A 25,460-nucleotide genomic window follows, 5' to 3' on the forward strand; every position below is an offset into this window, starting at 1 on the left:
GGTCCTTTTTCCACTAGTGCAAGTGTCATTATCAATGAATGCATTATATTCATTGGTCATGGCTTGACACCAAATTGAACATTTAGATGCTTCACGAAATGATGTAGGTTCTTTAACATGGTTAAGGGCTCGTGGTATTTTAGGTTTAAGGGAACCTGTTTGAGATCGAGTAATCATACGGGTAGAGGGAGTGGAAGACTTTTGTGGAGCAACATTATTGAGATTTGGCACAGGAAGTGAGGGTGTGCTGTTGGGAATTAATGGCAGTGAACCAAATGAAGTGAGGTCCACGTGAAGAGATGGGAAATTTGACATTACATGAGATGGTTGGTCAATGTGTAGGGTGTCCTTTTGTGAGGAGATAAGAGGCGTGGGAGTGTGTGGTAGAGGGTCAGGAGATAAAGTGGTATTTTGGAAAGGTGTAGGGGATGGTGGATCTTTAAGGAATTTGTCAGGTTGTGAGTAGGTTGGAGAAAGTGGAACATCACGTGGTGGAGATGAGCAAATAGATGAGACAAGATTTGGGTTGGTAGTATTAATGACCTGATTCAATAATTTTGAAGATGGAAAATTATTAACATAATCTTTATTATTAGAGATAAGATGGGTAGGGATATTATTGACGGGATTCAATAATTTGGAAGATGAGAAATTATGAACTGGTGGAAAATGAATAGGCAGCGGTGTGTTTGGCGTGGTGGATTGTCGGGACGTCGAGGACTGCTCATCAGAAAACTTTGAAAATGGGTATACCTGTTCATCAAATAAAACATGACGTGAGACAAAAAATTTGGACAAATAAGGATCAAAGCAAATATAACCTTTGTGGAGTCTGTCATAGCCCAAAAATACACATTGCCGAGACTTATAATCAAATTTATTTTTTGTGTTAGGTTTGAGCCAAGGATAGCACAGATATCCAAAAACCTCAAGAAAATAGTAGTCGGGTTTTATCCCAAATATTTTTTGGTATGGTGAAAGGAAATTAAGTTGGGCAGTAGTGGTTCGATTAATCAAATAAGTAGCACTGGCGAAGGCATACGTCCAAAACTGATTTGGAATATTAGCACGATGTAATAAGGCTAAACCGTGTTCAACAATGTTTCTATGTTTTCTCTCAGCACTGCCATTTTGCTATGGGGTGTAGGGACATGAAATACGATGGGAAATACCATTAACACGAAAATAATTTGATAAGGCCATAAATTCACCACCACCATCAGATTGAAATATTTTAATTGGGCGATGAAAAAATTTCTCCACAAGAGTACGAAATTGAATAAAAACATCAAATACATCAGATTTACGTTTCAGAAAATAAATCCAACAATATTTGCTATAATGATCAAGAAACACAACATAATATACATAATTATCAATTGACGGAGTGGGAGCTGGGGCCCCATACGTCTGCACAAATTAGGTCCAATGGACCAGTAGAGACTGAGTCAGACAATGCAAACGGTAACTTGTGGCTTTTACTAAAACAACAGGAAGAACACATTGTACGACAAGGGTTTGAAACTTTAATATTATTGAATTTAAGTAACCGTTGAACAATTGGAAAGGAGACATGTCCCAAACGATCATGCAAAATGGATAAAGAGGCTAAATTAGCTGAATTTGATTTAGACGAGTCTAAGCAAAGCCAATATAGCCCATTGTTACTCTGGCCGCGAAATTTAACCTTCCCCGTTGCCAATTCCTTAATAATAAAAGAATCAGAAAAAAATTCCACAGAAACAGGATTAGCATTAGTAAGAGCATAAACAGAGAATAAATTATTTACCGATTGTGGAACTAAAAGAACATCACGAAAGTTGTAATTACAAGAACCAATCGAAAAGGATGAATTACCAACTCTAGAGATAGAAAGTTTAGAACCATTTGGATGCCGTTAGGGTTAGGACCCACTTATCGCCCCTTTGTTCGGTCTATCGAAGTACGTCTTGAACCCGTAAAATTTGATGATTTATTTGGTCTCCTTCTCAGTGAGGAACGACAACTTGAAAGAGATAATTCAGAATTGATCCCTCCTACTGCCATGTTTAATTCGAGAAACTCTAATGCAAGGGGTATAGGTCGTGGACCTTGAGTTAATAGGGGAGGCCGAAATTCCACACAAAGTCGTGGAAATAACTTTGTTGTTGCTGATTAAACGAAGGTGTAATGCCGGGAGAGATAACACCGCTGGTTTGTGGGGAATAATTTGAAGGAATAAAAGGAATGCTGTTGATTATTGAATCTGTCATGGAAATTGAATTGAGGCCTGTAGTAGAGAGAGGAATAACAGCAGATGGAATTGCTATTGTTGACATAGTGCTTGATGTTGGTGGAAGAATACTGGTAGTGGCAATAGTGCTGCTGTTGGGAGAAGTTGACATGGTAGAGTTAGTGTTGTGTGTTTATTCGCTCTGATACCATGTAGAATCTAGACTCAATCAATGTTTATTGATATAATGGGGGGTATATACAAACAACCAACATGTATAATTGCATATATAGACATAACATAATATCTTAATTATATAGAGTCTATCACTCACAACTTGATTGGATTTTAGGGAAATATTATTGGGGTCTGATCGGTAGAAAATTGATATTATCATAGCTCCCTTCAATCCAAATTTTTATTTATAATTTTAGTTTAAATAATTATCATTAATGAGATGAAAAATCATTATACCCACTAAACACATTAATGAGAAGATTTTTACTCGTTTTAAACATTTTAACAGGATACTTTTTTATCATTATGAACTTTTTTTAAGGAGAATATTTTAAATCATTACAAATACTTTAATGAAAATATTTGCTTATAAAATACTTTACCCTCGTTAATACTTTTACTACCCGGCCTGTTGAACCTTTGGCTTTTGCGGCGATACGAACGTATTTAAGTAATTCTGTAAGACCATAATGAAAACGCAATTTTTGTTTTTCTTCTAAACGAATACGATATTGAGATTTTTTATCCGAGCGTGATTGATTTCTAAGATCGCTCCCAGATATAAGCTGGTTTTTTTTTGTCACTACTCATTAAGAAGATATTAAAAAGGATTGAAATCTATGTGACAAATTATTGTAATATTTATGGATCGAACGTACTAGTACACAAAGAATTAACTTGGAAATAGTTGGTAGGAGAGTTCAATGATTAGTTGTAGGGTGTTTAGACTATGGATTGTCGTTTTGTTGCCTTTGACTATGAATTAGATCTACTCACCAGATTTTATTCAGATTAAATACATGGTTTGAAGATTATGCCAATCTTTGTTGATTATATGAACATTTATTATATAGCAACTCCAAAATTTATCTACTATTGTATTTTCCTAAATAGCTCAGTGTTCATGCCTCTAATATATAATTGTTTCCTTTTTTTTTTTATGGAGATGTAATTTAAGCATATCCTTAGTGTTTTTTTTTTTTTTTAAATTACAGATATAACTAGATTTAATGTATCACTGAAGAAAACTCCTATGAATATGATATATATATATATATATATCTTCAATTGATAATTAATTAACTATGAGGTTGTATTTAATTAAACCATGACATGTTAATGATCATCAAAAAATGTGATTGCGTATATGATTAGTAATGTTACAAAATAGTATATACATTTCATTTCACACATCATCAGAACTGAAACAAAAAATAATACTTTTGCATATTTCGTCATCAGCAAATATGAATGTTTTAAAGAGAAATTGAGTTTTATATATTTCTAGAAGTTTTTTTTGGTAGAAATATATTTCTAGAAGTTGAATAGTGGATGAAGAAGAATAAGAAGAAAAGGTTTTCCCACTATTATAAAGCCTATTATTTTATTATTTTTTTAGCAAAAGTATAAACTTCATTTCTGGTTTTTGTTTTTGGTTGAAATTAGGGTTTATAGAGCCACCTAATTTAGTTGATTGATCTAAATCCGGCAGCTCCCTGATGGATATAGGATCACCGATATGGTTTCCACAGCAGGTATATATCTATGCATATTCTTTGATTAATAAATATCTAATTAATGTTCAACTAATCATCAATTTAATTAATTGTTGAAACTTATATAAGTTGTTGGTTTACAGGAACTGGAGGATTATAGTTTAATCCATGAATACAATATGAAGTTTCTTGCTGATTTGGCCGTAGAAAGTAGTTTAGAGAGAGATGACAAAAAGCTTGATCAATCTTTGTCCTACCCTAGTTTCAGCCTGCACAAACTTTCTTCTGATTCACAGATTCTATCTTTCGAGGCCCCTTCGGCTTCTCCTACAGTCCAGACTTTATTTTCAAAGCCAAGTCATATTAAAAAACCTTATCACCCTATCAATTCACATGCTCAAAATCACATACTTGCTGAAAGGAGGCGGAGAGAAAATCTTAGCCAGCAATTCAAAGCTCTTTCTGCCATGCTTCCCACACTAAACAAGGTATATATTCTAACCTTATCTTCTTCCTTTTTCCATAAGGCTGCCAATCATTATAAATAGTACGATTTTAGTTCTTATCACTCCCTTCCCAAGTGTTAGGGAATTAGTTTTGTTAGAGTTGTTGTTAGGGTTGGCGCAATGGTAAAAGTTGTTGTCGTATGACCAAGAGATCAGGGTTCGAGTCTTAGGAACCGCTTCTTACCAAATAAATTGGCAGGGTAAGGCTTGCTCCCAGTACACCCTTGTGCTGGGACCCCTCCCCGGACCCTCGCTCAGCGGGGACGCGTAGTGCACCGGACCGCCCTTAAAGTTGTTGTTAGGGTTGGAGTCAATTGCATAGGGTCAGCCATAAAATTCTGTCAAAGGAACTATTTTGAACCAAAAGGTTAAGGTGTAATGGAGAATACAGTTCCTATTGGATTAGGAATTATCAACAGTTCGGTTGGACTAACAGCCCCTATTGATTTAGGAATTGTTTATGGTACTAGCAGGCCGTATTGGATTAGGACTGAGTTTTGGATTAACAGCCCCTTTGAGCTTTGGATTCCTAGTTAATTTAGGTTTGTGCTTCATGAGTTAACAAAGTTTGTCTTCTACTACTTTATGTATATGCATATTAATTAATGTTAAAATAAAGTGTCTGAATATTTCAGATATATTCTTGTTATATGTGCTAACTAGTTTTTGGCCCGTACGATGCACGGATTCATCTTAATATATAAATATTAATAAAAATACAATCTAATAATTACAATTAATGACATAAATGTGTTATATAAATTAAATATTATTATTTGATTTTCACATTTACTTTAAATAATATTTTTATAGATAAATATAATAATAAAATAAAAACTAATATATTATATATTATATTATATTTTTTATCAGTAAAAAATGAGGAAGTGACACGTCAGTTCCATCGTTACTGTTTTATATTATATATAGATATATATAGAATTGGAGAGATTTTAGGGATTAATTTAAATTCTGTAGTACTCTTAGATATATAGGATAAAATAATCTTTTTATAGATAAATATACATAATAAAATTAAAATTAATATATTAAATTTTTTATCACTAAAAAAAAGGAGGAAGTGACACCTCAGTTCCATCGTTACTGTTTTATATTATATATAGATGATAGCCTCAATGGTTTAAAAACTAAAGATGCTAATCTATGACTTCTTTCTTTCTTGGTTTTCGTTTTCCTTTTTGAATTAAAATTCTTCTAAAAGAGCATTATGCCGCGAATGTGTTTCAAGGGTTTTATGTAATGGCAGAAGAAAGGTCTTATGCGAAATTGGGGTATTGTTTCTCTTCAATATTTTGTGTTTAAAAATATATTCTTCACATTATTCAAAAAAAAAAAATATATATTCTTCACTACAACAAACAACAACAATAAAACCTTAGTTCCAAAATGATTAGCATCGCCTAACATGAACCATCATATAAAACCGTGAAATCAAGTCGTGTTAGCGATATAAATTCTCTCCCTCCACTCCGTCCTATCCACTACTATATTTTCCTCAATCCCCAATAAACTCATATCACTGTGGATCGCCCACTTCCAAGTTTACTTACGTCTTCCCCTACCCCTCACCATTACGTTTTTCCTTATTTTATTTTCAATAGATGTAACCCCTACTTTTGTCCTAATTATTTCATTACTCACCCGATCCTTTCTCGTATGCCCACACATCCATCTCAACATATACGCATCTCCGCCACCGACGTCTTATGAATGTGACAGTGTTTCACTGCCCAACATTCCGTACCGTATAACAATTCAGGTCTACTTGTCGTGCGGTAGAATTTTCTCTTCAATCTATTAAGCATGCCGGATCACAAAAGAAACCCGTAGCACTCTTCCACTTCGACCAACCACATTTAATCCTATGAGCATTGTCTCCATCTTCTTCACTGTTGTAAATAATTGGAGGTTTTCGACTTATGGATTCTTCATTTAAAGCTCCTGATTTAAGATAATATCAGAGTGATTCAACATGCAAAAACCACGTATGAAAAATTATATAGCTATGGAAGTTAATTTCTTGGGTTGTTTTGCTTAGGAAATCTAAGGAAGAAAAGCTTAGTAGAAAAGGGTTGATTAGTGTTTCCTTCTGTTGATAAACGGAGTGGAATTCATTTTTTTCTCTTTTGGTAATGGTAAATATACTAGCTTTTTCTATATATTTCTTCTATCCCATTTTAGATTCAATTTTCTTTCTCTGGTTCTCTGATATTTCGACGATCTTTTTTTCCTCCAATCTTCTTAGTTATGTTATGTTCAATTTGTTTGTTTGCCTCGGCAAATGTATGGTTGATGTTTTGGTAGATGAAATTACGCACTAGATGTGTGTTAGAAGGTATACGGTTTTGATCACTGGATCTTAATATAAAGTGTGAATATTTTAAATATTTTTTTTTTGTTACAAGATGATAGTTAAGATTCAAGAATAACTTTTATTATTGTATCACATATCATGTAGATTCCAACCGTCGCTCATTTGGTCTAAAAAGCTCCAACATTTTAAGAAACTAATTGAATCAAAAGGTGAAACTGATAGTTAAAGCTCAAAAATAGCGTTTATTATTATCTCAGACAAACTCTTACTTAGATTCTAAGTGTAGTTTGGTATTCCTTGACCTATGAATTTTGGATTTCATATAGTATAAATCGAAAAATATTTTATCATACAAATGTATATATGTATGTGTTTATTCAATGAATAATAGAAGTGGAGTTTATTTTCACACCAAGTTGAATGAAGAATATTCATTTAATCTTAAAGCAAGAGAAAACAGAAGACGATATCATCTTAATAGGCTTAATACATCATTTGACCTCTGAACTTGTCCAAAAAAACTTGATTGACTTCCTAAACTTTCAAAATATCCTGATAGCACCATCATCATGCATAAAATGTTTAGTTAGCCCTTTGAACTTGAATAAAATATAATAAATTGATCACTCCGTTATAAAAAAAGGTAAGTTAAATACAGAAGATATATTCTACGCATCTTAGAATGTTATTAAATAATTTAAAAATAGATTAAAAATGAAGTTATTACTTGCTAAACTATAAAATTTGTCTTCTCGAATATTAGAACCGCACACCCTGATCTTGGTCGTTTTAATTTTTTAAGACACGTGGAGGCATTTAACTTAATTTTTTTGCAATCGAATAATCAATTTATTACATTTTATGCAAGTTTAGGGGCTAACTGAACATTTTATGTAAATTAAGGGGCTATCAGGACAATTAGAAAGTTCAGGAGACCAATCAAACTCTTTGGACAAGTTCAGGGACAAATGATGTATTAAGCCCATCTTAATATCATGGGATGGGGAAGTTGAACTTTTTCACTAAGAAGTAGTCCTTATATGCTATCAAATTTTATAAGCTATAAACAAGCTTCCAAAGCTAAAAAAGAAAAAAGAAAATAGAATGGTATGTTGTGAAACACATTTAACTAGGCCTTTTTCTAGTATATAGGAATTTGTAGGGAGGTCAAAGTAGTTGATATAAACTATCAAAACATATAGGTTCCAATCAAGTTTTCAAAGGATAGTATGTTGTCTATTAGCCTACCAAGACACATACTACAAAGTCTTTCTTCGTCCGAGGTCTTTTAGGAAGTTAAAATAATTCATAGGAGGTATCAAAACTTAAAGGCTTCAATCCAGCTTTAGAAGCTAAAAGAACAGACAGTGCCGGAATAATAACATGTTTTGATATTAGGTTAAGGAACCATAGTTAAAATTCAATAGTAATTTTTATATTAATCCTGAAATAAACAATCATTACTTTTTACAAATACACAGTTCACCCTTTTGGGTTAGGAAAAGTTAAAATAATTTATTTTTCCCAATTAAATCTCATATTTTTCTCACGAAGATATATGAATGAGTTTTCTCCTCCTCCTAGACTGTCTCTTTTGTGATATTATCATAAATAAATAAATAAATAGCTTCGAACAACAAATAAAACTATTGAAGGAAAAAGTTTAATCTAACATTTGTCTAGAAAATAACTACAAGCATAGTTTTTCTTATTGACTAACCAACACACCAAATTCAAGTTTTAGGAGTTTGAAAAGTTGAATCTTTGAAAAGCTCGAGCTAATAGTTAAGGCCAATCCCGCTATGTGTTTTTAATTTCACACATTAATGAGGTTGCTAGGACTCGAATCCTCGACCGTTTGGTCCTGGAGGCTCTGATACCATGTCATGGAGCCGATTGAACTAAAAACTTGAATATATCTTATATTAATCTCTAACATTAATTAATTCATTTCGGTGTCTCCAAGTATTCTATTTTTTTCCCTATTTTTTTCCGACTATAATATCATGAAACTAATTGATTCAAACTCAAAAAACATGTTTTTTTTTTTGTGTGTGCATAGAAGGATAAAGCTTCTGTGCTTGGTGATGCAATAAAGTATGTGAAACAGCTTGAAGAAAAAGTGCAAGTTCTAGAACAACAGACAAAAAAGAGAAGTGTGGAATCAGTAGTTCTTGTCCAGAAATCTCATGTGTCTAATGATGATGATTTTTCTTCATGTGATGAGAAATCTACACATGGAGGTTCCTTTTCGGCACTTCCAGAGATTGAAGCAAGAGTTTCAGAAAAAGATATACTTGTTCGGATTCATTGCCATAAAAAACAAGGGGTTGTAGCTAAAATATTAAATGAAATTGAGAATCTTCACTTGTCTATCATCAATACCATTGTCTTACCATTTGGAAATTCCACACTCGACATTACCATTATTGCTCAGGTAATTTTTAGAAACATCTTAATTAATTATTATTATTGTACAATATAGTTGAATTAATTAAAATATGTATATAATGTTTTCACAGATGGATGCTGAATTCTCCATGGCGCTGAAGGATCTTGTGAAAAGCCTAAGACTTGCTTTCCTCAAGTTTATGTGATCACTAACTTCAGTTTCTTTGTGCTAATACTTTGCCAGTAAATTCGTAAATGTAAACCTCTTTATCTGCCGAAGTTAAAACACTAGTTTCTGAATTTTTTTTTCTGTAAATATGTCCGATTAGTACTAAGTGATATTTAGTATTCCTACAGAAAAAAAAATAGGGTTGTGTTGGTGTTGTATCCTTTACTTATTAGTATTCTTGGTTATAACTGTATATATATTCTGTTGCTTTAAACATGGATTGTTCACTGCTTTATCGTATCAAATTTTCTGCTATGAAAAATGCAGCTCATGTTGCTTGGAGACGTCATAGGATACTCTATTAAATTAATTTTGCACAAATAACAACAAAACAGATTATTGTAATGATAAAATTACAGAAACAATGTCTTGAAAGTAGCACATAAACAAACACATATGTCCAACCTAAGTATTGTATTAATTTTAATGGGCCTAACGTAACCCATAGTGTCAAAAAACTTTTTTGGGAAAATTACACGTAAATTCATATTCTGAAAACTATTTATAACTATGTCAAGTCATAATTTTGAATAATGTCAAACTAGTAAAATCAGTATTTTTAATATATTTTAAGAATTAAAATTTATAAATTAGAAATCTAGAATATATTTTCTAAGGTTTATGATTTATGAATTGGAGTCTAGATTTTTTAAATTATGGTGTAAATCATAATATATAGAGAATAATAACATATTAAAAATTAAGTTTGGTGATAGGATTTAGTTGTAATTTTGTATTTAATTATGATATTCATGTATTTGACTCTTTCTTTAGGAAATAGTGGTAAGGAGAATTCAATGATTAGTTGTAGGGTGTTTAGACTATGGCTAGCTCTTACTCTTTGTTATAAACCTTTTTAATGTAAAATTAATGATTTAAGTTATTTTAGAGGTTTAAAAAAAAAATATTTGAGAGGTTCTTACTAGTCAAAACTTAATAGTGGAGCTTTGAAAGAGTTTATTGTTCCAAAAAGTTAATTTTGAAAAAACGAATCTTTTCAATTAACTTATTAGTCAATCTCTTTTGAATGACATTTCTATCATTAATGATTACACTTTAACCCCAAAGAAAGGTTTACAAGTCTTTAGTTATCATTTTATACAAACAGATATTAACAAACAGTTAAGTTTTACTAAACAAGTTTACATAATCAGCAAGTCAAATCAGCTAACTAAAATGGTAATCAGCTAACTGCTAATGGCCTTGTATGGCAAAGAACGGTTAGCTGATTATATTAGCTGTTAGCTAATTACCTTTTTTGTTACCTTATTTGACTTGTTGATTGTATAAATTTTTTTAGTAAAACTTAGTTGATTGCTAATAGCTATTTGTATAAAATGACAAATAAAAACATTCCTATTTTATTTTTTGTATTTCTTTTCGGTCAGTGTTTATTTATTTTATTGGATTTCTTTATCCATTTGAATTGTATTTGTTCTCCATTATTCTACTATTTATATTTTTTTCGGATTTAGCAAGAGCGGAAATGATTTATTTTATACATGGATCAATATATCTACGTGGTTGCAATAAAAGAAATGACTCAGATCAAATGTTCGGAAGGGTCTAAATGATGAAGATTGGATTACAATTGTTTTTCTGTGGATTTGGATTTCAATGAAGTATATGTTTTATTGTTTTTCTGTGTTACCTTTTATAACTTTTTATACTCTTTGTAGTCATTTTCGTTCCATTGTAGAATTTGTAAGGTTTTTTACTTTTCCTGTTTCTTATTATACTTGTTCTTTTCATAGATAACGAAGATATATGCATTTTCATGAAAAGAAAAAAAAAGAATGGTTTCCTCCTAAAGATGAGGAACTAGTGTAATTTAAACATATCATTAATTTATTTTTAGTGTTCTAATTTCAAATATCAGTATTTAATTAGAATGTTAGTATATTTTAATAATGTTCATCAAAAGTGTAATTGCGTATGTTAGTTGTAATATTACATTTTAGTTTTATAATATTGGATTTTCATTTCACACGTGATCACATCTGAAACTAAAAATAATAATTTTGCATATTTTAATCATTACATCAGCAATTAAGAAGGTTTGAGAGAGAAATTGAGTTTTTATATATGCTCTTCTAACTTCTAACAAAAAAAAAAATATATGTTTGGATCAACCATAATCCTACAAATTTATCAAAGTGTTTTGATACTCATCTCAACTAGTTTAAAATATAGTATATTAATTCTTCAAATTTAAAGAAAAAAGTTGCATAAAGAAAGTGTATTGTACGTGTCTTACAAAGTACGAGGTTCTAATAATAGAGGGGTTAAATATATCATTGGTCACTGAATTTATACAATTGTCTTATAATAGTCACTTAACTTCAATTTGTCTCAATAAAATAACTCAACTTTGAGTTTTGTCTCAATTAGGTCACTCTGACGATTTTAGTAATTATAAAGCTTCATAATGATGACATAGGTGACACATCAGCACTAGTCAACTCAACTTTTGACCGAAACGAAACATGATATCTACGTATTCGTCATCTGGCTATCACTTGTCGGTTATTTTTATGAAGAAAAACAAAATTTAGTTTTTTTTCATAAAAATAATCGACACGTAGCTGTCACATTTTCTTTTAGTCAGAGATCTGAGATGACTCATGTTGACGTGTCACCTATATGATTATTTCGATGCCTTTTAACCACAAAAATCGGCAGAGTGACCTAATTGAGATAAATTTCAAAGTTGAGTGATTTTATTGAGACAAATTAAAGTTGAGTGACCATTTTGAAACAACCATATAAGTTCAGTGACCAATGATGCATTTAGCCCAATAATAGAGATGATAAGTTTTATAATTGAACAAGTAAGAACTTTATTTTTAATATTGTTAGCAATATTTTCGTAATATTACCAATTTCAACATTATTACATGTGGATTGAATGCGTGCGTGATAGGAAAATTAATTCCCAATTAATTTGGACGGTTAAAGTGACTAAAAATGCAGGCAAAAACTTGATTTCTAAACGAAACGATTGACGAATGACGTAAAAATTGAAAAAGTTCCTATTGGATTCCTAGTGGCGTTGTACAAGCTTTACTAGCATTATAATGACTACCAAAAATTAAATAAAAAAAACTTAAATGCGAAATTCACATAATGATTCAAGAAAAAAGTCAATTTTATTAATATGATAGGTTATTTACATAGTTGTTCATAGTGTTGATGAGATATATAAGCGATTACAATCAAATTTATATCTATTACAAAATAGCTAAATCGATTGTGATGCAAATTTAAAACAAAATACGAACAACAATGGAAATTGGAATACAGAATTGAAGAACAAAATTGAAATGCTTAAATAAAATTGAAACGAATGGTCAATTGAAGTGATGTTGGTACGACAGGCACGTACTTTAATTTCCAGAATTTATTTCTTCCTTTATATAGATCCGAATTAGGCCCACGAACACATCCCTGATTCCTCGAGATGTCTAGTTTCTGGAATATTCGATGAAAAAATTCGTTTGCTTAATAAACCCAAATGGTCAATTAAAGTAACATGGTGCTGCTTAAAAAAAAAAAATTCCTTGCGGCCTCCACCTTTTCTCTTCCCTTTCTTTGAATTGGAAGCCAGAAGGACCCTCGCGAAACACTCCTAAACTTGAGCATGTACAATACATTTATATCTTACTAAAATTTTAATCAACAAATTGTCTTGCAGTCAAATATAGTAAAGTACGGTACCAATTACTTTAACAATTATATTTTCTAGAAGAATAAAAATATATTTATTTTTTATATTATCCAATTTTAAAAAGAAAAGATGCTCCATCATACTTAATTTAGTAATTCGATGAGCAGCTGAAATTTGAATAGTCGATGAAGATGAAGAAAAAGTTATCCACTATTACAAAACCTATTATTTTTATTATTATTATTATTCAATTCCCCTCTCAGTGTAAACTGGAGGACTTCATTTCTGGGTTGAAATTAGGGTTTATATAGCCACCTAAATTAGTTGATTGATCTAAATTTGGCAGCGCCTTCATTGATTATGCAAACGCAATCAGCATTAGTATATATTATTAATTAAGCTTCCCTGATGGATATAGGATCATCAACATGGTTTCCAGAACAGGTACATATCTATGCATATTCATTGATTAACAAATATCCAACTAATTCAATTTAATTGTTGAAACTTAATCCAACTTGTTTTTGGTTTACAGGAATTGGAGGATTACAGTTTAATCCATGAATTCAATATGAAGTCTCTTGCTGATTTGACCGTAGAAACTAGTCTAGAGAAAAAGCTTGATCAATCTTTGTCCTACCCAAGTTTCAGCCTGCACAAACTTTCTTTTAATTCACAGATTCTATCTTTCGATGCCAAACCACGAATGTCCGAGCCTAAGGATCACGAGGTTGCTTCTCCTACGGGAAGTATGCATTTCCAGAGATTGATGAACTCAAAGCCAAGTGAAGGATCTATAAGAAATCCTTCACATGCTCAAAATCACACACTTGCTGAAAGAAAACGGAGACAAAAGCTTAGCCACCAATTCATAGCTCTTTCGGCCATTCTTCCTACCCTAAACAAGGTATTCTACTTATTACATTTACACAAATGCTATTATTAAGTCTTCATTATCAGCTTAACCTTTTAGGTTTGATTCAAATGGTTCCTTCATACGTTTTTTAAATCAAATGGTCGAGGCATCAAACCCGAAAAGCACTCTCATTTATATTGTCAAAATTTCAATCCGTAGATTCTATGTTGTATATGTGCGTATATGTGCAAGACATGAATGTAAGATATATGATTGAACTTAACTATCACTTTGGATTTTTAGTTTAATTGATTTCATGACATGGTATCAGAGCTTCTTAGACCAAACAGTCTAGAGTTCTAGTCCTCACAACCTTATTAATTTGTGGAATTGAAAACACATGGCGAGATCTGTGTTGTATACGCTGCAAGCCCATTGGGCATTTGCGAGTGGGATTTATGGAATTGATCAATGAACTTGCAAGACAATTCTTCAATCGGATCACAAACTCAACATTATTGAATGTTACAAGTATATGTTGTACAAAAGGAGATTTTATACCGTGCTATTGTAGTTCCATGTAGGATATCCAAATGGAACTTATATCCAATACAATGAATACACGTTTATTCATTAATACATTTCAGCTGGGCCCACGTTAAATTAGAAAATAAAAAATTAAAATTAAAACTTGCATTGTTTCCTGTGTTTGGTACGTGTTTAACTCAATCGGATTCTACCTTTTTCCACCCTACCTCCGGCAACTGTCGTTGCAACCTTTTTCTGCCTTTTTACCTCCGGTGACTGCAACTGTCGTTGCAACCTTTTTACCTCCGGTTCGTTGCTATCTATGGCGACTTCGTTGCGTACTTCTGATTCTTCTAAACCAGCCCAATTTTCGAATCTAATGGCCGAGGTAGAATCGACCGGAGGAGTCAATCCGTGGCCAACCGAAGTTTGACTGTTCTGAAGAGGTTCATCTCCGATCATTTTGATTTCCAGAGTGCTTACACAATTGAAATCAGGCTTGAAATTAAGGGTATATCGTTTTTCAGTTTTTAAATTAAGGGTTTCTACCCTTTCAGGATTTCTCAATTTCTTTCTTCATGTATGTGTATTCAAGAATCTTGTTGTTTTGTTTTTACAGGGTTCTGTTTTGAGCGGTGCATTAAATTACCTCCTTAGACAACTGGAAGACGAATATGGAGTACATACGTTCTGGCCTTCTAGTTGGAAGTAAAGTGGGCACCTGTTGATTTTCCAAAAGAAATTGAAAGAAATTGGTATGGTTACTGTTTTTAACATGTTGAGTTGCATTTTTGTGTCAAGAAATCTTATGAACTATGAAGATTTAGAAAATGGAGATATGAAGTGGCTTTTGAGTAGAATATTAGAGGTTGCTTCAACTCCTAATTTGTCTGATTTGTATCCAGTTTTTGGTAGGTTTGATTTGCAAGGTTTGCAGAAGAAAATTAAGGAATTACATGAGAGATGTTTTGAGATTTTTGAAGGTATTGTTGAAGAAAGAAGAGTATGCAAAGGAAAAGATAGAGATTTTCTTGATACTCTCATCACCAATGATTCATCCAATGATCAGATCAATGTGCTACTTATGGTTTGTTTTCTCTCCTTACTGAAGATCATGCCCAAACTCACAAAACAGTTTGATTAACTATTACTTATGCTTTCCTTTCATTAGGTGATGCTTGAGAGCCATTGATATATAATATTGAATATTTTTATATATAATTTGTGCCAAATTTTGTGAATATGGGAAAAGCTTTACATATAACAGCAACATTAAAATTGCAGTGGCAATCAATGGTAGATTGATAACTCATGCTCTTTTTCACATTGGAATTGAAATGTCTTGTCTTGTGTTTCCAGTGGAGTAGCGAAGAAAACATACATGCTCACAATAAAACAAAAACAAGATCGACTTATAAACACTTATCAAGCATCTATATAATAAGTAGACAAATCAACGAGCTTCATAAACAACGAAATTTATTCTCCTTCTCTCACTGTTTGTCACCGAGTTCGATTGTAATTTTGATAATACCTCAAACTCGGATGAACGTGCAGTTGTGGACTGCTAGAAACAGAAAAAAAATCAAAAGTTTAATTCTAATTGAGATAATACCTGGAAGCCGGATGAAGGTGCAGTCGTTGGCAGCCGGAAACAGAAAAAATCGAAGAAAGCAGGGAAAGTCGGATTGAAGGTGCAGTGTTTGGCGGCCAGAAACTGAAAAAATCGAAGAAAGAGGTGAAGTCTTTGGCTGCCAGAAAAAAATCGTAAAAAACAGATGAAGAGATTGTTTTGCAGTTAAACACAGGGAGTGGTGGGAGGAATCGGAAATTCTGTTCATAATAGAGTAAATAATGTAAAATTAAAATTTAATTTTTTTATTTTCTAATTTAATGTGGGTCCAGCTGAAGTGTATTAATGAATACACATGGATGCATTGTATTGGATATAAGTTCCAATTAGGTATCCTATATGGAACTATCATAGCACCATATAAAATCTCGTACAGAAAATAGATAGTAATTATAACAAAAGTAATAATTTCTTATAACTAAAAAATATACAATGATTTGTAATCCAAATCTTTATCACTAAGTTTCAATTGATGTTTTAAAATACATGCTATTCTTTCTTTATTTTTATTTTTTAAATTTTTTATAGAAGGACAAAGCTTCTGTTCTTGGTGATGCAATAAAGTATGTGAAACAACTTGAAGAAAGAGTGCAAGTGCTAGAAAAACAGACAAAGAAGAGAAGTGTGGAATCAGTAGCCCTCGTGAAGAAGTCTCATCTGTCAATTGATGATGATTTTTCATCATCTGATGAGAAATCTATTGAGATTGAAGCAAGAGTTTCTGAAAAAGATATACTTGTTCGGATTCATTGCGATAAACAACAAGGAGTTATACCAAAAATATTGAACCAAATTGAGAATCTTAACTTGTCTATAATCAATACCAGTGTCTTGCCCTTTGGAAATTCCACTCTCCACATTACCATTATTGCTCAGGTAAATTTTTAGAACAAACAGTGTTAAAAAATTATTATTGGTTGTTAATGGAATTAATTAAAATATGCATATAATGTTTTTGCAGATGGATGCTGAATTCTCCATGGCAGTCAATGATCTTGTGAAAAACCTAAGACTTGCTTTCCTCAAGTTTATGTGATCATAAACTTCAGTTTCTTCATGGTGTAATACTTTTTCTAGTAAATCCGTAAATGTAAACTTGTTTATTTGCCAAAGTGAAAACACTAGTTTTTGATTTTTTTTAGTATGTAAAAATACATCTGATTAGCCAATTAATACATGAATGTGTCGAGCCCTTGGATACAAAACCTACTCCAACTCTTGCTTCTTGAACCGTGTGACCAAGGAAAGACTCTTATGCAAGTAATACTTCTACATATTGATAATACTCTATGAAGCACCGATATTTCTCGGAGGTCAACGTACGCGTATCTGATGGTCCGAGTACGGGGACATGATTAGGAAGTATCCTTTTTTCTTTTTTCTTTTAAATTAGGGGATACGCCGGGATATTTTAGGGGTTTTTTTCAAAAAAAAAAAAACTTTGAAAGTATAGAGTTTTCTTTAAAATTTAGAAAGTGTGAGGATTAAAATTAAATAATCTCACCCCACTAGTATATACATGCACAAAATTGAGATTGAACCCTAAAAAACTGAAATTGAGAATCTCTTTGTGCGAGCGATACAATACCCTAAAAAATTGAAATTCCTAAATCAGTTGTCTTCTTCCCTCATCTAGTCGACTTGACTGTCGATTTCTTTTGTTCTTGGCGATTTTTTTTGTGTTTTTATAATGACCTTATGAATATGAGTGATTTATATATTTATGTATCTTTTGAATTTTTCATTATAAATAATATATATTATTAATTATATAATTTACCATATCCCCGCCGTACATGTATCTTATATTTTTTAGAAATATGGTTTATCGTAACTGTATGTATACGTATTGGTGAACCTTATATATACTTATCACCCCCTCCTAGTACAAGTTGTACAGGGCGAGAATGAACTCTATGTTTTTCATGTAAACATTGAAAACATCCCCGGACTAAAGGCTTGATAAACACATCAATTGTTTGAAGATATAACACGCCACAAGCACCTTGGAGCAAACCTGAATCCCGTACAAAATAAAAATATATCTCCAGGTGCTTATTAGAATTATGAAAAATAGGGTTAATGATAAGATACATATTACCAAAGGTATCACAGCACAAAATATGAGGAGAAGACAACGAAAAGTGAATCTATCTCACCAACATTTAAAGCCAGCTAATCCCAGCGGTAGTAGAGGCGATGGATCAGTACTCAGTTTCAATACATGACTAGGAAACAATCTTCTACTTACATGAATACCAAGATAACAACGAGCCTTATGTATGCTAAAGTATGTACACATCTAGATATTACGTTCATAGTTGGAATGCTGGGTAGATATTTGAGCAATCCTGGTCATGACCATTGGAAAGTAGCGAAAAGGGTATTGCGTTACTTATAGAGAACAAAGGACTGCATTCTCACATACAGAAAAATCAGATCAACGGGAGATCATTAGGTACATAATTCTAATCATATTGGATGTCAAAATACCTTCAATCCACTTTTGGTTAGATTTATCTATTGCATTGAGGAGTTTTTTTTCAAAAGTGCTTAGAAAAAAAGCTCATTACTTCCTCCACAATGGATTGTGGTTGCGAAAATTGTGGTTGCAAAAATTATCACCTGGCCGTATATTCTAAATGGTATAGAAACACCACTTAAGATATATTGTGACGCTAAATCGATAAAAATGCCGTCGTGCTTTCGCAAGCTAAGGAGCAAGGTGCCGGAAGAAATTCTACCAATACTAAATCATATAATATCTAGTTATTAGTGAAAGAATTCAGATTAGTCAACTATCAATAGAGCACATTTGGACTAATTTCATGATAGCATCCACTCACTAAAAAATTACTGCCTAAGGTCTTTTTCATATGGTATTATGGGTCTAACCCATTTTTGTGGCCCATTTATTATTATTTTTGGCTTTTTTGAGAATGTTAGGTTAAAATGTATTTAAGTGAATGAGTTGCCATTATTGAGACAAGTGAAAGAAGAAGAAAAGACACACAAAAGAGAGAAATTTGTTTTGTTTTCCCTTACATCAAGTCAGTTCACATTTTTGTGGATTCCCGGAGATTGAACCGTCGAATCTTCATGATTTGTGGCTAGGAGCTTCTAGATATAATGTTCATTGTTTTCACCGTTGTGATTGTCATTTGGAAGTTTGGAAAGTCTATTATTAATATACGTATTCCTTCTCTTTTATGGTATTTGTGTACATAAATATAATTCAAGTTATGAATTAACATAAATACATTTTATTTATAATAAAATTACAATATTAATGCTATTCAACAAGTTATGAATTAACATAAATACATTTTATTTATAATAAAATTACAATATTAATGATATTCCCAAGTTGTACATCATTACTTTATTATAAGTTTTCACAAAGTTCAACTTTTCGACTACTTTTCTTTTCTTTTTTACTAATTGTGTAATTTTGTGATGACATTTGTTGATTCTGTTATTGAGAGAGCGAGATAATCCAAACTCAATTGATTCAGAGATGTATAAGATAAAGATTATAACTTTATTTTAATATTATAGGAATGTTAAGTGTGTTGAAAATTAAGAGAGCAATGATGAATATGTTAGTAAATCATATTTTAATCCTCATGATTTGGGTGATCAATAGTGTTTATATATGTGTGTTTCTAATGACTTGGTCCGAAGTGGGTGGTGCCGGGTGTAAGGGGGGGTTATCTTTGTAATCACACTATGTAATAATGGGGAGAGAGTGACTCTAGTATGTCATGTGGAACTTTGTAATAGCCATTTTTCGTAGAACTGGACTTGGTATAAGAAACACTATAGGAGGGAGTGACCTGTCACACTGGACTGTCACTGGGTTGTCGGTATTCTACCATCTCTAGTAGTTGCCCCCTACTACTACGGGATGGGACCTTTGGTGTAACACTGATGCTTATCTATGAATAACATCATCTATGTATTGTTCCTTCTTTAGTGTCCTATATGTTATCCATGTGTGTATATGATTGAGATGGTTGCCCTTATGTTGATATCGTATGTATGCTATTATATTCACTATATGTGGTTCCTATCTAACCCTTGTGTGCGATTCTTGCAGCTAGAGTGATTTAGTTCCATTGGCTGGCTTACTTCGAGGAAGATAAGTAAGCACCACACGGGCCCAAACAATTGGCCCCGTGACATTTGGTATCAGAGCTAAGTGTAACGATACTTGGGAGGAACCAGGATGATTGCAAATTCTAAATCCATGGATGCCATCGAAAGGCTAATTGAGGATCTCGAGCTTGATAATCTCACTGCAGCAGTGGTAGAGAATTGTAGGCAGATCGAGAGTGTTGAAGAGGCAATTCTAAGACTCGAAAGTGAAATTGGAGAAGGCCGGGGGGCCAGTACTGAAGAAATTTTTCTACGTATTGATAGCCTTGAAGAGGCAATGTCGAAAATCCAATACGGAGATGGAAATAAAAATTCGGCAGGGGCCGAGGCCTTGAGGGCTAATATAAATCCGACAGAAGCCGAGGCCTTGAGGGCTAATATAAATCCGACAGAAGCCAAGGCCTTGAGGGCTAATATAAATCCGGCAGGGGCCGAGGCCTTGAGGGCTAATATAAATCCGGCAGGAGCCGAGACCTTGAGGGCTAATGAAAATCCGGTAGGAGCCGAGGCCATGGGGGCTAATATCAAACTATTCCAAGCCGTTATGGTTAATGCTGATATCTTTAGGGCAATGATAGCCCGAATAGAAATTTTTGAATTCGTGATGACGAATGCCAAGGCTATTCGAGAAGTAATAGCGAAAAATAATCCCCATACCGGCCAACCACCTGAGAGTGGTATGGCTCGAGGAAAAGGGAGAAACACAATTAATGAGAATGCTCATTTTGCAGGAAAAGAAGAGATAAATAAGCTCAAAACGGCCATGGGCCACGTCGAAGCAGATCATAAAAAGTTATTCGAGGCAGTGGAGAAAACTCGAGATCAAACAGGGATGGGTTTGATGCCCTCAGACAGGAGTTGAACGAAATGCAGAGGAAGGTGGAATCTATGTCCCCAAATGCGGGAAGTCATCAAAGGTCCGCAAAAATCAAAATTCGAGACCCAAAACCTTTTGTAGGAATTCGGGACTCCAAGGAAGTGGACAACTTTTTTGTTCGACGTGGAAAGTTATTTTGCAGCTACAAAGACAAGCCTAGATTCGGATCGACTAGCAGTCGTACCGATGTACTTAGAGGGCAACGCCAAACTTTGGTGGAGACACAAGACCAGTTCAGGGTCAGTAAACACGTGGGAAGACTTCAAACGAGAGTTAAAGCCTCAGTTCTCTCCTGTAAATGTACAGTTCTCAACTAGATATAGGCTAAGCGAACTACGACAGATTGGCAGTATCCGAGAATACGTTTGAAGTTTCCAAGCTATTACCTTAGAAATTCCAGAGATGCAAAAGGAAAAAAAGTTCTTTAGCTTCACGAAAGGATTGAAACCTTGGGTTCAAAGTGAGGTGATCATAAGGGGAGCCACAGATCATTCATCAGCAATTGCAGCAGCTGAAAGCATAGAGGATTTTAGTAGTAACATGAAGAGGAAGTTCCCTTTTGGGGCAGACTCAGACTCTAGAACTAATAAATGGAGCAGACCGTGGAATGGAGGAGGTGACAGAAACTACTTCTCACCCAGAAGTGAAAGGCGACCGTGAAACGCCAACAACTCTGAGCGTCGACCCTACCTAGGAAACTACTTAGAAAGGAGAAATCTTCCACCAAGGACGACAAGTCCCTACACACAAACCCAAGGAAACCTTCCACAAAGGAATCAGTCATACACGCCGAGGCTGATGACATGCTTCCTTTGCACATGATCGCACAAGGCAGCGGATTGCCCAAAGAGATCATCTCTAGCCACACTACTTACGACATGGGAAGAAGAGAGTGTCGTAAGGGAAAGAGAACGTGAACCTTCAGAACCCTCAGTAATGGGATCCCTTCGATTCATGGGAGCTCTGGCAAAAAAAATAAAGGAGACAGGAGACAGTTCAGAGAAGGGACTCATGTATGTAGAGATAGTTATCAATGGCAAGAACACGAGAGCCTTGATCGACATCGGAGCAACTGATAACTTCATAACAGACACTGAAGCCTCCTACTTAGGACTCCATGTGTTAAGGGAGACAGGGATGATTAAGGCTGTGAACTCATCAGCTCAGTCGATTAGTGGAACGGCCCAATATGTACCTTGCAAATTGGGACCCTGGACGGGCACGATAGGGTTCACAATAGTACCTATGGACGACTTTGATGTCGTGTTGGGGTTGGAGTTTCTGAAACAAAGTTTTGCAGTACCCATAGCGTCAGCAAGTTGCCTTCTTTTCATGAACCAAGATCCGTGTGTCATACTGGTAACGATGAGCACAATCCGAGAGAAGAAGTGCATCTCGGCAATACAGTTCAAGAAAGGTATAAAAAGGGGGGAACAGTCATATAAAATTGTCCCTAAAGGTGACGACTCAGAAGGTAATGTCATCGTTCCCCGAATACTGGAAGGAGTGATGAGGGAGTTCCAAGACGTCATGCCAGAGACGTTACCACAAACATTACCTCCACAACAACATGTTGATCATACTATAGATCTATTGCCAGGTATGAAGGTCCCAACAAAAGCCCCATATCAAATGGCTCCCCCTGAATTAGCAGAGTTGAGGAAACAGTTAGATGAATTGTTGAAGGCAAGTTTCATCCGACCATCAAAGGCCCCATATAGCGCCACAGTACTATTCCAGAAGAAAGCAGATGGAAGTCTGCATTTATGTGTTGATTATCAAGCACTCAATAAGATTACTGTGCGCAACAAATATCCAATTCCTGTAATATTGGACCTGTTCGATTAGCTCAGTGGAGCCAAATACTTCACTAAGCTGGATCTACGTTCCGGGTATTACCAAGTCCGAGTGAAGGATGAGGATGTACCAAAAACTACTTGTGTAACTCGGTATGGATCCTTCGAATATCTTGTTATGACTTTTGGACTAACGAATGCTCTGGCAACTTTTTGTACTCTAATGAATCAGGTATTCAGGGACTATCTTGACAAGTTTGTGGTGATCTACCTAGATGACATAGTCATATACAGTTCCACCCTCAATGAACATCAGGAACACTTGCGACTAGTTTTTCAAAAACTACGGGAGAATCAACTCTTCATCAAGTTATCCAAATGTGCATTTGGTCAGACGACTATCAAGTTCCTTGGCCACGTCATAGAGGAAGGGCGGATATTCATGGACAAGGGCAAAGTACGAGCTATAATTGACTGGAAAACTCCTACGAATGCAACAGAATTGAGATCCTTCTTAGGACTGGCTAACTATTATCGGAATTTCATTAAAAATTACTCAGAGACAGTTGTCAACCTTACAGATCTGCTGAAGAAAGACAACAAGTGGGAGTGGACGAACCAGTGTCAAAAAGCCTTCGAAAACTTAAAACAAGCCGTAAGTGCAGACCCTGTGTTAGCCATCCCGGACATGAGCAAGCCATTCGAAGTTCGCACTGATGCATCAGATTTTGCCTTAGGAAGGGTCATAATACAAGAGGGTCGAGCGATAGCTTTTGAAAGTAGGAAGCTCAACAATGCAGAACGATGATATTCTACACATGAGAGAGAGCTACTAGCAGTCGTGCATTGTCTGCGAGTCTAGCGCCACTATTTATTGGGATCCAGGTTCATGGTGAAGACAGACAACATAGTGGTTAGTCACTTCCTGACTCAATAGGGATTGACATCTAAATAAGCACGATGGCAAAGTTTGTTAGCAGAATTTGACTTTGTACTAGAGTATCATTCAGGGAAAATAAACTAGGTTGCAGATGCATTAAGTCGAAAGTCAGAACTAGCAGAGTTGACAAGAATATCATCTCTATCTAGAAGTCAACTATCATCCCCACTACGACAACAGATCCGAGAAAACCTACAGAAAGATCCACATGCAACTATTATCATCAACCTAGCAAAGCAAGGGAAAACCAGACAGTTATGGATGGGCGATGACTTGTTAATAACAAGCAATGAAAGGGTTTATGTACCAACCGCTGAAAATATGAGGAAGACACTGATGAAGGAATGTAGTCCCGGTAAAGCCCCCAGACGGCGTATGACACACTATGGGCAGGCCATCCAAGGTGGCATCGCATGCTAGCTCTCCTCCAGCGAAATTATTACTGGCCAAGGATGGAAGATGATGTGAGAGAATATATAAAAACCTGCCTCATTTCTCAGCATGATAAGGCCGAAAGAAAGAAACTTGCAGGACTGTTGCAGCCTCTACTAGTACCAGGCCGACCGTGGGAAAGTGTCTCTCTCGACTTCATCTCCAGCCTCCCTCGAGTGGGCGACCTCGACTCCATCTTAGTGGTGGTTGACAGGTTTTCCACATATGCAACTTTCATTCCGATGCCAAAGTACTCGACCGCGGAAGTGACGGCACAGGCTTTCTTCAAGCAGTTAGTCAAATATTGGAGAATCCCAAAGAGTATTGTCAGCGACAAAGACGGTCGGTCTGTGGGAAGTTTTTGGGCTGAATTATTTCGAATCTTAGGATCGAGCCTCGATATGTCCACTAGTTATCATCCTCAAACTGATGTTCAAACAGAGCGATTTAACAGCATGCTGGAAGAGTACCTTCGCCACTTTGTTAATGCCAGTCAACGAAATTGGCCTTCCTTGTTGGATGTGGTGCAATTCTGCTTTAATAGCCAGAAAAGTTCTGCTAATAATAAATCACCTTTTGAAATTGTTACAGGTCAACAGTCGTTGGTGCCTCATTTAGTTGACTTCCCATATACAGGAAAAAATCCAAAAGCATACTTATTCACCAAGGAGTGGAAACAGAACGAGGAGATTACTAAGGCGCATTTGACGAAAGCATCAAGGAGGATGAAGAAATGGGCGGATACAAGCTGACGTCCACATGAGTTCTAAGTGGGAGACATAGTCTTGCTCAAACTTTAACCTGAACAACTTCACTGCCTACGTAACATAGATAGAAGACTTGTCAGGAAGTACGAGGGACCTCTACCGGTCCTAGCTAAAGTGGGACCTGTAGCCTACAAACTGGATCTCCCACAGTGGATGTTATTCCACCCAGTGCTCCACGTCGGCAATTTGAAACAGTACCATCCAGATACAGTAAATGATCAGCGCAACAAATCAAAATGACCCCCGATCATAAAGAAAGCACCTGCCAGCAAAGAAGTGGAAGAAATCCTTGCAGAACGCACAGCAACGGCATGTCATCGACGCCCTCACACAGAATACCTTGTCAAATGGAGAGCTCAAGGAATAGAAGAAACAAGTTGGGAGAAAGCAACCAACCTCC

At 34.6% G+C, this 25,460-nt stretch overlaps 2 protein-coding genes across 5 annotated transcripts; both read left to right on the forward strand.

Moving 5' to 3' along the window:
- Nucleotides 1-3,948: 3,948 nt before the first annotated feature.
- Nucleotides 3,949-9,383, forward strand: LOC136229857 (transcription factor bHLH25-like). Its single transcript, XM_066018734.1, has 4 exons — nucleotides 3,949-3,984; nucleotides 4,089-4,433; nucleotides 8,849-9,223; nucleotides 9,309-9,383. The coding sequence occupies exons 1-4, from the start codon at nucleotides 3,949-3,951 to the stop codon at nucleotides 9,381-9,383; spliced, it is 831 nt and encodes a 276-aa protein (XP_065874806.1).
- Nucleotides 9,384-13,410: 4,027 nt separating this feature from the next.
- On the forward strand, nucleotides 13,411-17,126 carry LOC136230691 (transcription factor bHLH25-like). Of its 4 annotated transcripts, none has more exons than XM_066019850.1 (4): nucleotides 13,411-13,517; nucleotides 13,609-13,980; nucleotides 16,619-16,966; nucleotides 17,052-17,126. In XM_066019850.1, the coding sequence occupies exons 1-4, from the start codon at nucleotides 13,482-13,484 to the stop codon at nucleotides 17,124-17,126; spliced, it is 831 nt and encodes a 276-aa protein (XP_065875922.1). In that variant the 5' UTR covers nucleotides 13,411-13,481. The 4 variants fall into 4 exon arrangements, 1 of the variants encoding a protein (XP_065875922.1); XR_010689493.1 differs by lacking the exons at nucleotides 13,411-13,517; nucleotides 13,609-13,980; nucleotides 17,052-17,126 and adding exons at nucleotides 14,609-14,968; nucleotides 15,077-15,212; nucleotides 15,363-15,544 and having other exon boundaries at nucleotides 16,619-16,691; XR_010689494.1 differs by lacking the exons at nucleotides 13,411-13,517; nucleotides 13,609-13,980; nucleotides 16,619-16,966; nucleotides 17,052-17,126 and adding exons at nucleotides 14,609-14,968; nucleotides 15,077-15,212; nucleotides 15,363-15,544; nucleotides 15,742-15,756.
- The last annotated feature ends 8,334 nt before the right edge of the window (nucleotides 17,127-25,460 follow it).

This window comes from Euphorbia lathyris, chromosome 5 (genome assembly GCF_963576675.1).
Source record: "Euphorbia lathyris chromosome 5, ddEupLath1.1, whole genome shotgun sequence".
In the NCBI taxonomy this organism is placed as follows: Eukaryota; Viridiplantae; Streptophyta; class Magnoliopsida; order Malpighiales; family Euphorbiaceae; genus Euphorbia; species Euphorbia lathyris.